This window comes from Heliconius melpomene, chromosome 21, assembly GCF_056956725.1.
Source record: "Heliconius melpomene rosina isolate 202511_hmr_F chromosome 21, ASM5695672v1, whole genome shotgun sequence".
Lineage (NCBI taxonomy): Eukaryota > Metazoa > Arthropoda > Insecta > Lepidoptera > Nymphalidae > Heliconius > Heliconius melpomene.
This window is the reverse complement of record NC_140409.1, coordinates 3776522-3791921: the sequence shown is the minus strand read 5'-3', so window position 1 is coordinate 3791921 and position 15400 is coordinate 3776522. Positions and strand designations below refer to the sequence as shown.

Genomic DNA, 15400 nt, shown 5'->3' with positions numbered 1-15400 from the left:
ATAATTTTTTTGGTGTGACTGTAACACGACGGTTGTGGGTTCGATTCCCACTCGAGAATATGAATTATTATTTATATTTTTTTTTCATTTTTTTGATATGGCACCAAGGACCAGCATTGAGGTCCGCCACTCAACACGCAATGCCACGAAAAATTCGATGGAAAGTGGGAAACGGAATGTCTTACCACTAGGTTCCCTCTACCTACCTACCTGTGCGGGATACAATGTGAACCTGATTTATTTGTTTTATTACTATATATAGGTATTTGCAAAATATCTACCGAATTTCAGTTTGTCATCGCAAACTATTCTATTAGTTTCCCATTAATGGCAACTTTAGAAAGTTTAAAAGCATGCATACGATATTGCTCCTCCTCCTTCCTCCGCTACGAAGTTATGAGTGAGTACTACATGTTGATAAAGTGACATCAATAAAGTTCGCCACTGTTGCTTTGAACATACTCTCACTAAATATGAAATGACTAGCGGACGCGCGCAGCTTCGCTTGCGTGTATTTAGGGGTGAATTCTAATAACCCATGAAACATGTATTCAATGAAATATTCTTAAGAGTCTAAATTTCAAATTTTATAATAATCGGCGCCGATTTCAATTTTTTTCCATACAAACTTTCAACCCCTATTTTACCCCTTAGGGTTAAAATTTTTCAAAATCCCTTCTTAGTGGATGTCCAGATTACGAAAGTAAACATCTGTCCAAATTCCATGTTTCTACCATCAGCGGTTATGGCTGTGCGTGCGTCTTACCTCAGTCAGTGAGGACAAGTCCTTTTATATATATAGATTATATTTCTCAATAAATTAATAGTTTCAGAAACTAACACTTTATAAGACGAATGTAATAATGCCTCGAGAATTCGACAGAAAGTGGGGAACGGAGTGTCTTAACAGTAAGTTCCCTCTGCCTATCCTGTTGTGTGCGGGATACAGCGTGAAGCTGATGAATGTAACATACATAATGTAAAAACAAGCTCTACTTGTTTACCAGTAAGTCCAAGGTCCCATCGGGCTTCTTCCAATACCATCATCAGACCACAAAATTACATTGACATCTAATCTACAAACAATTGCCAACTTCGATGATGATGAAACAATTAGAAGTGTACATATTTTTAGATGTTATTTAGTTGTAACGTAGTTACTTAGTTACTCCTCCATCTACTAAAAGTGTACTAAAACAATATTTTACCTATATTTTATAATAGAAAACGAATAGTAAGTTGGGTTTTGAGGACGTCGCAAGAGCACAAGAGTGTAACTTTAACGCGACGGTCGTGGGTTCGATCCCCACTCGAAGAAGTGAAATATTTATTTACATATTTCCATTTCTTCGCTCTGGTGTCGAGGCAAAGCGTGGCGTTGACTTCTGCCACTCAACACGCAATGCCTCCAGAATTCGGCAGAAAGTGAGGAACGGAGTGTCTTAACACTAGGTCCCTCTGCCTACCCTGCTGTTTGCGGGATATATCGTGAAGCTGATTTGATTTCATTTTTATTTGGACATAACAAAACTCAAACCCAACTCAAAAAAAAATATCTTTTCTTATTGTGGGATAATACTACAAATTTAAAACATATTTAAATCGTTGATAAATTGATGTAGACATTCATAACTTTTATACACAAAATATTGGCTGTAATATTTTTACAGGATAATAAAATTATAGTTCGAATGATCGCTAAAAGCCGTGTTAACTCGATCGGGACGAAATGTTATGTTCAATTTTGTGCGAAAAACGGACACCGCTACGTACTAATAGCGCTGCCGAGTAATTCAATTATTGGCGTCTAATAGAGCTCGAAAAGCCACATAGGTTTAGAATACAAACATTTTTTAATTGAGTATTTTTTTTATTTATAGATTAGATTAAAAAAATAATCGTTTCTAATAATAGATTTGATTGATTTTTAATTATTCTTTTGAAATATATTATTGTGAAATTTTATCATTCCTTTTATATGCTGTCTTCAGTTTTCTTTAATTAATATTTTTTTATTCATAGCAATATTCGAATTATTCACATTTCACAAAAGGCCAAATATTGTATTGTAAAATTTAAATATTCTTTTTTGGATTCAGTACTAAGGCTGCAAAGCCTGCATGGTATTGGTATTCCATTGCAGATGGAATCTGGAATTTTATAAAAGTTCATTTTTGGCATTACTCGGCACTGTTCAATTGTCGTTATCCTTTTGTATTTAAAACACAAAGCTCTATTCGATGCTTAAAAGTTAAGCGGATTGGTAGCTTTCAGTATTCATTAAAATATTCCTGTTATTTTTCCAAATGAAAAATATATATGCTATATAAGTAAAATTCTAGTAATGAAATAAAAAAACCAAATATGCTAACTTTTATATATATTTTAACTTTTATGAGTAAATATATTCAATTTTGTTAAATAAATATTGTACAAAAAATGTCAAGTAAAGTTTATATTGCCTTAGCAGTGTGTTATACGTGCATTGTAAAATGAAACCTCGTGTTATTGTAATGCACAATGTATGTTATTATCATTTATTTTACCCAACTTCGTATAATTACAAGAGGATTATGTTTTAATTGTAAGAATTTATAATATTTTGTATACAAAGATTGTTTTTGGCGGAGAAGTAATGTAAAGGTTCGCTTTACTCAGACGTGCAATTATATATTATTATATACACATACGTTTTTCTTAATTTTTTTAGTTTATCACTCACCGAAGTAGGGCTCTTCTTGCTCCGACTGGAGGAGAAGTGTTCAATCACTTCCCAATTAGATTTCTTTGGTGCTGGTGTATCAGCCGGTGACGGGGAGGCGCGGTGCATAGCTGACGGGGTGCTACGACCGGAGTCGTCCGCCCGTAGCGGCGTAGCGGCTGACCGTAGAGATGCGCATCTCCTTCCGCGTAGAGCGTCCTGTGGACATAAAAAGAGTCAGAGAGAGAAAACAAAAAAATATATTATTAAAGATTTTTTTGTAAGTTTAAGTTGTGTAAATTAATTATAATGTGATTATGCTAGCAATTTCGATTGTGAATTTGAATTCTGTTTGGGGGAAAATTAATGTGAATACTTAATATCCTTTGATTCGACAAAGCTTAACATTTAGATTTTCTGTAAAACTAAATAGAAATATGTACATAATGTATTTTATCTATGGTCTTTTTCTAACTTTATTTAAACTAGCGTGATACATCAATTCTATACATTGAATATAGACTGAAAATATGCGTTTCGTGGTTTTTATTCAGGCAACAGAAGCAAAATATGTTTTTTGTATTTTTTGATTGGCTGTCTGTCTATCTCTGTATGTTCTATATAGATAAACAATAGTGTTTGTGAATCACAAAATAAACTACTATACTTTTTTGTTATATAATTATTAGTTTTCCGTAACATAAGCTGTTATTTATTGAACCACTACATCTCACCTTACCCACAAAAGATATTAAGATTTCTTATTGAAAGTCACTAAGTCATAAGTGGGCTACAAATAAATGCAATCATGCAATTCAATTTATTAAATAAATAATAGTATAGTACAAGCGGGTGAAGCCGCGAGTCGATTGCTAGTATTACATATACATAAGAGAGATATCGTTTGTAAAGAACTTGTACTACTTTTTTTCTTAGCTTTACACTGTATCCCGGACATAAAACACACATAGGGAACGGCCTAGGAACTTAGCGTTAAGACAATTCGTTCCACATTAAGAAACTTCCGTCTCCCACTTTTCGCCGAATTCTTGAAGTATTACATGTGTAGTGGCATAACTCAACTCCGCCCCCACGCACTATGGAACGCTTTCTATAAAAACGTGCCAAAAATGGTCGAAACAAAAGTCGTAATTTCAAAGTTCTGTTGATTGTTCTATATACTAGAATAGACTATCTTATCAATACAACAAGATGTATAACAGTTTAAAGTATCCAAAATGACCTTCAAACAATACACTTCGATATTTCCCTATTTTCCATACTGCATATAGCGATATTTAAGCGTTAGTTTCTTAATAAATTTCTATAGTAACTATATTTATGTTATACATTTTTATAAAGCTCATTGTTTCTTCTTTAAGAAAATATAATTAGTGTATAATAAAAACCTATATTTAAAAAGATATCTTAAAATTTTTAGAAGTGTTATATTTTAACATTTTCATGTTTTCAATTGGAGTTTTCACTGTTGCCGCTGGCTGCCGCTGCCGAGAAAACTATATTTATATATACTACAACTATTCAAGAATAACGGGAAACAATAAAATTTTGCGCATATTTGCGCCATTTTGATTTAGAGCAAAAAAACCAAAATGTAGAAAAATGTAAATTTTTGATATTTCATGAATACTGCTTTTATTTTAAATAATTGGCGTCCTATTTAGTTCTTTTTTATTCTATAAGTAGAAAAAAACTATCAGAATGTTTATTTTAACATGAAAAATAATAATATGTCTATTTTTGAAAGAGCGTATTTGTTTTGAAATTGACATTTTTTGTGGTCATTCCAACCATAAACATGATAACATTATCATTTTTTTATGTGAATAAACAATTTTATGTGAATACAAAATAAAATATTTAATTAATTTAATATGTTTTTGCACAAAACACTTTTCTGGACAAGTATAAAAAGGCCAATTATAACTAGTTGCTTTCATTAGAGTAACCAGACTTTTTCGCATTGTTTCTAATACTCTTAACTTATTAAAAAATATACATATATTTTGTGCAACATGAGTGAATTCGTTTGCAGTAGACGTAACTTATGCACTTTTATAATTGAGGGGAGAAATACTTCTGAAATAGAAAACTTTTAAAAGGAGAACTTCAATTTGTCGTCATCAGACGTACAAACTATAATGAACAACATTCAAAAAATTTTTTAATATAATTCTTCAACCTATGTCATCAGGACTTGCCGTAAATGTCGAATAATTCGATCAATATACACTTAATACAGGGCAATTATATGTTAAATAATGTAACAAGTATTACATGCCTTCTTCGGTGCATAAAATTCTTATACAAGGAGCTCAAATTATACAGTACTATGCAATTCTTCCTATTGGGCAACTTTCTGAAGACGCTCAGGAAGCAAAAAATAAGAATAACAAAAGTATCTAACGAACTTTTTGACGAAGCTAAAGAACTTCTGCAAATCACAGAATAAATTCCTTCTTTACGTCACTATTTTTATAAAAAATATTTTTATATTACATATGATACATCAGTTTTTTGTTTAACAGCCTAGATTCAGTATACTTAAGTAACTTTTAATGATTTAAAAATAATAATAATTTTTAAACATCTTAATAAGCTCTTATTTATGACAATTTTTAACTTTGAATTTTTTTTATTAAATAACTCATGACTTTTTTTAATATCTATTTTATGTCATTGATAGCAAATATATTCAAGTATATATATGCAAAATTTCAACACTTTGCGATGAAAACTAAATGAGTTACGGATTTTTGACACGAAACGCTTCATTCCGTCCCACTCTGCCACGCCTAGTTACTGCTCCTCGTGTGGGAATCGAACTCAGGCTCTATTTGATGTACATATTTATTTTAGTTTTGTCTTGTGCCACCAGAAATATTTATATCTATATCCTCTATATAGGGCAGTCACACTGCAGAACAGCGTCTAACCGTAAACGTGATGGTTGCGGGTTTAATACTTACTTAGTCAATGAATTATATTCATTTTTATATATAGCGTGAAACTGTTTTCTATACTCATATATGTTAAGCGAGTACTCTTAGTGAAATTTAAAGATAAGTATAGTAAATTTCGATCAACTATAATAAACAAAAAAGTCAGATTTACAGATTAGATTACGGTGACCTCAATTCGTCGTTTAATCATTCGAATCGAAATTGAAACAGACGACGTTAATTCTTAGGATAATTTGGAAAATGAAACTGTTCTTAATTAAAAACTAAATTTAAAGATGACATAAGGCCGCGGCGTAACGACGCGACGTTTATTAAATTACTTTAGAATTTTCAATAAAGTAAATTTGATATAATTTTCGTAATGATTCACGTCAAGTTTAGCGGGATAAGCAAAGAAAACTTAAAGTTTTGGTACTACTTTGTTGACTTTTGGATAGAAAGATTAAAAAAAACAATAAATATTAACATTTTTTTCTCCACACTGTATTCCGTATATAGCAGGGTAGGCAGAGAAAAACTAGGAACCTACTGTTAAGACATTCTGTTTCCCACTTTTCACCAAATTCTGGAAGCATTGCGTGGAATTAAAAATATTTTATATCCTCGTATGGGAATCGAACTCACAACCAGTCGCGTTTACACACACCCGTGTTACGAAAGCCTCAAAAATCTCTTTAAATTTACAAATATGAGAAATTAGTTCAACATTCCGAGCTCGATGCTCGAGCATTGTTGTACTGCGGTGCCAAAGACTCTAAATGGCAGAAGGGTGCGTGGGTGTAACTGCTAACTAAAATTATATTCGATGTATGAACTAGCTTTAATATAACTTTAATTGTGTTTGACTTGAGTTTAGGGAAAACAGAACATCGAATAGTGTTTTCACTTTAGTTATAAATATTTAAATAGGTAAACAAAATTTTGCTTAATATGTATATTAGACTGCGTAAGTATTTCTCTCAGCCTATCGCTGTCTACTGCTGAATGTAGATCTTGGGTTTATCACATCCATCCGATGCTAGCCACCTTCTTTAAATTGTCTATCCATCGTGTTGCAAGGCGTGTAGGAACACAACTTGAATAAGTGCGTTCTCCACGTAACACGTGTCGGCCCCATTGACCGTCGGTACGTTTGGAGACATAGCCGACCCAGTTCCACTTCAGGGTGCTGATTCTTCGTACAATTTGGGTGATTTTGTTTCTCTGGCGAATCACTTAATTGCGGATTCTATCTGCCAGAGAAACTCTGAGCGTTGAGCGCTCTATCGCTCACTGAGCGACCTTGAATTTGTGGACCAGCCCTACCGTGACCACGTTTCAGCTGCGTAGGTACAGGCAGGAATGAAACTAATGATATTACGAAAAATCAATTTTAATTTTAGACACTAATTATGCAGTTAGAGACACTAAACTTCACACAGAGAAACTCTATGTATATACTGAGTGTATCTTAGTGTAGACTACGAACAGTCGTATCATTAGAACTCTGTTTATATAAATTATAAAGCTTTCGCGTTATCAAAATATTTGTACTGAATACAATTTATTACGATATTTTAGTTTGAACAAACAAACCATGAAGCGATATAATAAAAACAATTAAATTGAAAGATTTTTTTTAACCAGAGAATGTTTTTTTATTTAATTTACAATATTATGACTTTTTCATACAAAAGATGTAATACGAATATAATAATAAGTACCATTTATACAATTTCATATGTGTGCGCTGAACGATGTTTAGCAAATCCAAAGCGAATGATGGATTACATTCATCTATCAACGCCGCATAAACCAACGCAACGTAGGTGCTACCTACTAGTGAACTTCTATATGAATGTTAAAACTAGTATTCGCTTATTCTTTTATCAAATTATTTACATTCTATTCGCGAACATTTCCCACGTTCAATAGAATTTTTCTCGTGGAAAACTCTGCATAACTTTTAAATCGTTCTCGTTTGTAGTTTGAATATTTTAACGGATTCAAGAGTTCTCACGGAGTTATATTTTTATCAAATATTTAAAGAAAAATATTGTAGCAATATATTATTATCAATAAAAAGGAAATATATATTTTATCCAATATATCTGACATATTTTAGATTAAAATTCAAACATTCACATTTTGTTTGTCAGTGTAGTGTGAATATATATTATACTATAAAATAAAGTGAAGTGTAAGTTGTGTCGAAGCACTCTGTTGCAATTCATCCCTATGGCATGTCGGAGCGATGAAATGAATATAATTAATTACCACGAGTGGGAATCGAACCCACAGCCGTGACGCTTACTATTAGTTGTGTCGTTGCGTTTGTATTAGCATAGCTAGATAAATACAAATTCTAATAATATCGTCATGTTTATTATATTGCCCCTTTACCTTATAAATATTGCTTTTTTTATTTCTTATATCTTTTATATTTTATTAATGAAATAAAACTACAAGTATTTCTTTTAACTAATAAAATATTATAATGGCCTGCTATCTCAGATGAAAGAAAGATCTGGGGATAAAATTTTTATCGTTAAAATGTTACTTTATTTGCCGAACCATTTACCCTAATTCGGTATGAATATTTATCCAGCTACACGATAAGTTCTTTTGGGTGTATAATTGAAATTATCCTTAAAATATGTTGTTAAATACATTTTTTTAGCTCTTTTATTCCTTTTAGCAAGGTTTTTCGATCTAGTAACAGGGCACTCTGTTTCCGTCCAAATTTCTCGTCTTCTCTGGCTTGACCAGAATTTTTTTATATCTATGTGTGTGTATGTGTCTTTTTGTCTAATCTGATTTGCAATATTCTTTATTTTCTATCAATATTCATATTTATAATCAGCTTCACGCTGACACAACACACAGCAGGGTAAGCATAGGGAATCTAGTGTTAAGACACTCCGATCCGAACTTTACGCCGAATTCTAAAGGCATTGCGAGTTGAGTGACGGAACTTAACGCCGCACTTCGCCTCGAAACCAGAGCGAAGAAATGGAAATATACATAAATGTTTCATCTCCTTGAATGGGGATCGAACCTACAACCAGTCGATTTTACAGTCACACTTTGTGCCTTATTTATATTTTATGTATTTATTTTTTTATTTAATTTATATTATCTTTGTGTTATTTCTATGTTATATATCTATCGCTATTTTTACTTATTTAAGGCTTAACAATAAATAGTGACCATTGCTAATGTATTTTATTTTCTTTAAGCATTATTTTACTTTTCTATGTTTTTTTCTAATTCTACTGAATATTGAACTGAGTCTATATACTACATCTTTATTGTTTATAAGTGTTAAATGAAAAAATATAGTTTTCTTAGGCATGTCATATGTAGAAAAAAAAAACAATTTGTCAATATATGCATGTCTTCCTGTATTTTTCAAAGTTTAATTACTTCTGCTGCAATATCTCGTCATTGTTACACCAAACGAGCGATGTCTTTTAGATAGTGAATACAGTGAACTTCTCTAAATTATTATACACAAAGATAATGGATTTTCTCTAAAGTAAAACAACAATTTACTTATCATTTTTGTTTCGACGAATGAACGAAATTAAACTATCGCCGCCGGGGAGAAAATAATTATTTCTTAAGAATCGTGAAACGATTTAATAAATTAAATTTTGATCTGTTGAATAAAATATTGTTAGAAGTAAGCATTAATATTTTTTATCTTCACGCTTTTCGCATATAATAGAGTAGGCCGAGATAACCTAGTGCTTAGACTCTCCGTTCTGAGCTTTCCGATGTAATCTGTACCTGGTCTGCTAATAATTACCTCGGGAACTTAGAATAGATATGTGTTATTTAAGGGCAATCGTGGCGCAGTGGCACAGAGAGTGACTGTAAAACTGACTGGTTGTGGGTTCGATCCCCACTCAAGGAGATGAAATATTTATTTAAATTTATATTTCCATTTCTTCGCTTTGGTGTCCAGGCAAAACGCGGCGTTAAGTCCTTCCACTCAACAAGCAATGTCTCCAGAATTCGGCAGAAAGTGGGGAACAAAATGTCTTAACACGAGGTTCCCAATGACTACTCTGCTGTGTGCGGGATACAGCGTGAAGGTGAAAAAAAAAACTTATTTATTAGTATTTGGCCTAAGGACCGAACCCGGAGGAGCCACAAAAGTAAAATTGGAATGGTAAATTGAAATGGTAAGCTCGTATATTGTTACTTGGCAACAGACTGTATGATCCAATATGGTGGTAACCGTTCAGTCAAGCCCTGAGGCAAAAAGTAATTTCTAACGTTCTTCTTTATATTTTAATAACAACAAGCTTTTTTATATTAACCGAAAACATAAGTCCTCAGAAGTTTCCTAAGATGAATATTAATATTTATTAAGCTTTCAAAAAAAAAGAAGAATGGAACGAATAAATCCTTATTAATATCGTGAAGTCGGTAGTAACATCGCCTAATCCCTAATACTAAGTACAATAATATAACATTATTATAGATACCTATTGTGTTCCAAATACGCACAGAGACTTCTTTTATGTCTATTGGAGATAATATTCATACAAGCTAATAACTGATATTATTTTTACAGTATCTACATATAAACGAGGCCATCGTGGCACAGTGATAATGTTAACGCAATGATTATGGGTTTGATCCCATTTCGGGGGAATGACTTGAATTAATTTATTTCCTGCCAGTAGGCAAAACCCGGCGATGAATTTAGCCTACCGAAATTTCTTACCGCTGTATTAAAACTTGAACGGGTGAAGAACTGTCTTAACTCTAGGTTCCCTCTGCCTATCTGCCTACCTAGAAACTTACTAACATTTCAACATTAAGTTATAATAATCAAATAAACCATTAACACGTTTCAAAGACTATATTCATTTCAATAAGTGTCAACGCATGTCCGGGCACTAGAGTAGCTATTACGGAAATGTATTTGCAATTTAATTATATAAGTCTATCTGGATTGACGTTATCGCAACCCATCTCCGTGCCTATATATACGATAGGTATATCCATATACTAGCGACCCTATTGCGGCTTCGCCCGCTTTTACTACTGGATTATTCATATAATGTATGTTTGCAAAGCACTTAAGATAATGTGAAAATTAATTAAACCCTAATGCAACCCGCATTTTCGTAGTTTCAATAAAGATTTTCCAATTGTTTTACACAGCAAGGATTTTTTAGTAGGTACCGTAATTTGAAATCTGTGCTACTAATCTTTTCAAGTACTTATTAAAATATATTTAAATGACTCTTTTTAGATAGTTAAATGACTATTTTTAAACGGAAGAAATTATAAACAAAAACCTACCTACTAATAACTACTACAAAAAATGTGAAACCAAATATATCGCGCTTAAATAATACAATCAACTCCAATTATCCAATACCTGCAAACGCATCTAACTAAATTTTCGTTGCTTTAGAGGCAGCCGGGATTTTTTTTTGAAGTTGTGGTTAATGCTGAAGGGGGTATTCTGTCCCTGATGAAAAGCAAGCACGACGTGGCTGCCTGTGAGGAAAATTAAATAGAATGCATGGGCCGGGAATCGAACCCGGGCCGCCCGCGTGGCAGGCGAGCATTCTACCACTGAACCACCGATGACTGCTCATGACGCGCTTGTATAAGAAAAACGTCGCGGGGCGCGTTTCGCAGCAAGGATGTTTTGATATTGTAACAACTTCTAAAGTACTTATTAAAATGAAAAAACAGTAAAAGACAGTTTTGGTCTACATTAAATGGCCAACGTAACTAATATACTTATTTATATGCTGAGAGTAAGGGATAAGTAAAATTTGAGTCGGCACAGCTGATGAGTTAACGGCGGGATGTGTCAACAATTAAATGCGTTTTTCTCTAATACTATTCGCAATTTCGAAATAGAGTAAGAAGCAAATGTTATCTTCGTTTAACGTAGAAAATTAATAAAGTATTTTAAAGGATAAGGATTAATACCATTATGGAAAAATATCGCTCACAATAAAAAATATATTGAAATTATTATTTTTGGACAGAAATATGATCACTACACGTTATTCTTAAAAGATACGAATATCTCTCGCGGACTTTTTTGTAGATCTTATTAAGAGGCACAATACTCCAGTACATTATTTTCATGTAGTACTTACCATTAAAGCAGCGCATGCGCGAAAGTGTCTCAACGGGTAGGACTTTATACACATTTATGTTAATTTACATAAGAATGTACAAATAATAAACTATATATAAACCTTCTACGAAAAATACTCGACCTAATGGTGAAAACCGCATAAAAATCCGTTGGGTGGTTTAGAAGAAGAAGAGTTAGAAACAACAGACAGACACGAAAAGCGACTTTGTTTTATAAGATACTAGCGGCCCGCTCGCGGTTTCACCCGCGTGAACTGTGTTTATATTCGCGCGTCATGTTATTATTAATTTCTGTCTCCATGGCTACGTCCTAGTGACGTCTGTGCAAAATTTGTGACTCCTAGCATTTAGTAACGAATGACAAAGACAAATGTCATTAGTAACGAAGTTTCATACAAACTTTAACCCCAAAAACAACCCCTTAGAAGTCGAATATTTGAAATTCCCATCTTAGCGAGCACCTACGTCCTATAAGCAACTCCTATGCATAATTTCAGATTCCTAGCACATGTAGTTTCTGAGATTTCGTGATGAGTGAGTGACCTTTCGATTTTATATATTGTTAGAAACTATTGGAAATATTAAATAAAGTGGGAAAGGTAATGAATTAAAACAAGGCTTCAAATAATTATTAAACAACCAAAGGGAATTATCTAGCAGTCTAATAACAATATCTGGTTCTAAAGAATCCATCGGGCAGAGTGACGTTAGCGATCCTTTTCTTTCGGTCGCCGTTGACAGCCCATAAAAGTGCCAGCTAGTAATTAGAGTCGTTCTTATATAACCTCTATGGTCATTATTTGATTATTTCTAACAATATATAGATAGGATAGGATAGGATAAACATTCTTATAGTTCAAGCGGGCGTAGCCGCGTTCGGGTCCACTAGTAAATAAATAAAATAAGGAACTTTCAAGACTTTATTCTCTGCATAGTAATCTTTTTTAAGCAGTCAGTCAGTATTATATACAATTCATCTCCACTTTCCGCCCAATTTCCAAGACATTGCGTAACTCAAAACCGCACTTTGAGTTACGCCTTGAGTTTGTTACCAGAGTAAGAAAATGAGCATAACTTATTTTCCGAGCCTCAATAAATATTATTGATGCCAGTCGCAGGTGGCGCAGGGGCACAAGTGTGTGTGACTGTAAACGCGACCGGTTGTGGGTTTGATGGCCACTCGAGGAAATGAAATGGTATATAGGCATAGAGCGGCGTTCAGTTCCGCCGCTTTTTTCTTTTAATTTATTATTACAATAGAACGTTATGACAAAGTAAATAATGCTGTCTTACAAAATTGTTTATTCGCAAGGCCTCCCGAAATCGACGGAAAGTGGGGAACGGAGTGTCTTAACACTAGGTTCCCTCTGCCTACCCTGCTGTGTGCGGGATACAGCGTGAAGCTGATTTTTTTTATTTAAAATGTAATTATATTTTTGTATGTACATCTATATGAATATGTACTGCAACTGAAGGAATTAAATCACAATCGGTTGTTTTAATTCGTACAGTTTGAATATGTCCAGTAGTATATCAATTGGCTATATTCGAGAAAGTTCAATGGTGGATAATTAATATATGTAAGCTGCAATACATAATTAATTAAATAATTATTACACTCGATGCAGTCGTAGTGCATTGGGACTGTTTCTGAATGTAAACGTGAAAGGTTGTGGATTCGATTTACAGTATCTTGTTTTTCTCTCTCTCTCTTTTTATTTTTTTATTTATTTCTTTCACATACATCATACGTGTCCTTTTCTGCTCTTGCTTGGTTTTAAGTTTATTTTGAGTATATCATTCACATCATTTAATTTGTCTTAACTCTAGGTTCTTAGGTTTCCTCTGTCTGCCCTCCTATGTGTTATTTTCATAGGTCCGTATAACAATACAAAACGATACTTTTAGTTGGGCCTTGAATTCGAACTAGAGTATTTTAATATTAGGTTCTCTCTTGATATGGGGGAAAAAGGCAAAGGTGCTTTCTGACTAAATGAAAAAATATTTATAGCAGCAGCTTATTTCAAAGGTCACAATTAAGCAATTGTTTATTAGTAATTTATTGTTTTCGAAAACAAAAAGAGGATATTTCAGTTTCTTGTGCCTTGTCTTCTCAGACAGCCATTAGTTCTAATGAACTGATGCTAAATTAAACAGATAACTTTGATTTTTTAACAAAATGATTTAACTCTGACTTCATTGTAATGTACATTGTTGCTATATGCTTTTATATAAGAACTAAGACTTCTTTGCCTAAGATTTCAATCCGCATTTCGCATCGAATATAAACTCATTTATTAATATTAAGACTAGATTTTAGATTTAAGATTTAATTATAAATAACAAATTATTTTAGATTTAGATTTGTTTATTTTTATTTATATGTAGAAATGTAAAATTTGTGATAAGATCACCAAAGCAAAATATAATTATAATTTTCTAAGAAAATTAATAAATTCCACCATTGAACTGAAGCTTGTGAATGTGTCTATAGCAGCGCATCTTTTCAATCTCTATTTTCCGCAAGAGCAATTACGTGACAATTTCTAAAAACGACAGCTTCTGTATCATTTAACTTGACGTGACAAGTTATGCCGCGTGACATTTTATGTGAAGACGTAATTCACAATGGGAAGTAATTTTCATTTAGTTTTTTTTCTTTTCAGGGAAACAATTTTTGCTTTTGGCTTCGCCGTGAATCAAATGTGTACAAATATTAGAATTCATTAATATTTATGTATGTATGTATGTTATTTTTACAAAACTATCCTTAATATTCATTTACTCTTTGTTAATTTCAATTTAAAGTTTTTGAATGAAATAGATAGAGGGACGCTTAAAAAGAATAATAGAAAGTAAAAATGTTCTTTTTGAATTTTTTGTCTGTCTGTCTATAGGGCGGAGGTTGATCACCACGATCAGAGAGAGAGCTTAGCCCTGGAACCGTTGCCCCTCTTCCCCCGCGGGAAGTTGAAAGAAGAATTTCTGTTATATGACTCTTAATAAAAATATATATTTTGAAAGCACAATTGTTCAAAGTACAAACTACAAAGTAAACAAAATTGAATTGTTGGTGATGGTTACATTCTTAACAGTTAAGTTTAAGTCGTAATTAACTCATCACAGAGATGAAGAACGACTTAATCTTCTAATAAATATCAAGTGAATACATCGATTTTTCGATTTATTCGTTTGTTTGTAATAAATAGTCTTTATTTTTTTAGAAAACGTAAAAAAATAAAAAGTAACGTATGAAAATTTGAAAAAAAAAACCAATACATATTAAATTTAAATATATTAATATATTAAATTTCAAAACATGTAAGTACCACGTTGGTTTGCTGCATCAAATTCAAATTCAAATTCAAAATATTCTTTATTCAAATAGGCAATTATTATAAGCACTTTTGAATCGTCGAATGAACATATGAACAATAAGCTACCACCGGTTCGGAAGGCAGTTCTGCTGAGAAGAGCCGGCAACAAACTCAACAGTTGCTCTTTTCAAAATCAATGGTACAATCTATTACATTAGTTGGCAGCTATCCTGCATTACATTCAATAGACATTAATTCCATACATGCTTATCCTCTAG

At 32.6% G+C, this 15400-nt stretch overlaps 1 protein-coding gene and 1 long non-coding RNA gene across 2 annotated transcripts in view; one reads left to right on the top strand and one right to left on the bottom strand.

The window, feature by feature from the left end:
• Positions 1-15400, top strand: part of LOC146526888 (uncharacterized) — a 210024-nt gene that overhangs the window by 117921 nt on the left and 76703 nt on the right. The gene's annotated exons all lie outside the window — the stretch shown is intronic.
• LOC146526889 (adenylate cyclase type 6) overlaps positions 1-15400 on the bottom strand; it is a 176806-nt gene that overhangs the window by 111727 nt on the left and 49679 nt on the right. The window contains exon 3 of the mRNA XM_085206495.1: positions 2723-2920. Coding sequence (XP_085062621.1) covers positions 2723-2920 — 198 coding nt within the window. The remainder of the gene's footprint in view (positions 1-2722; positions 2921-15400) is intronic.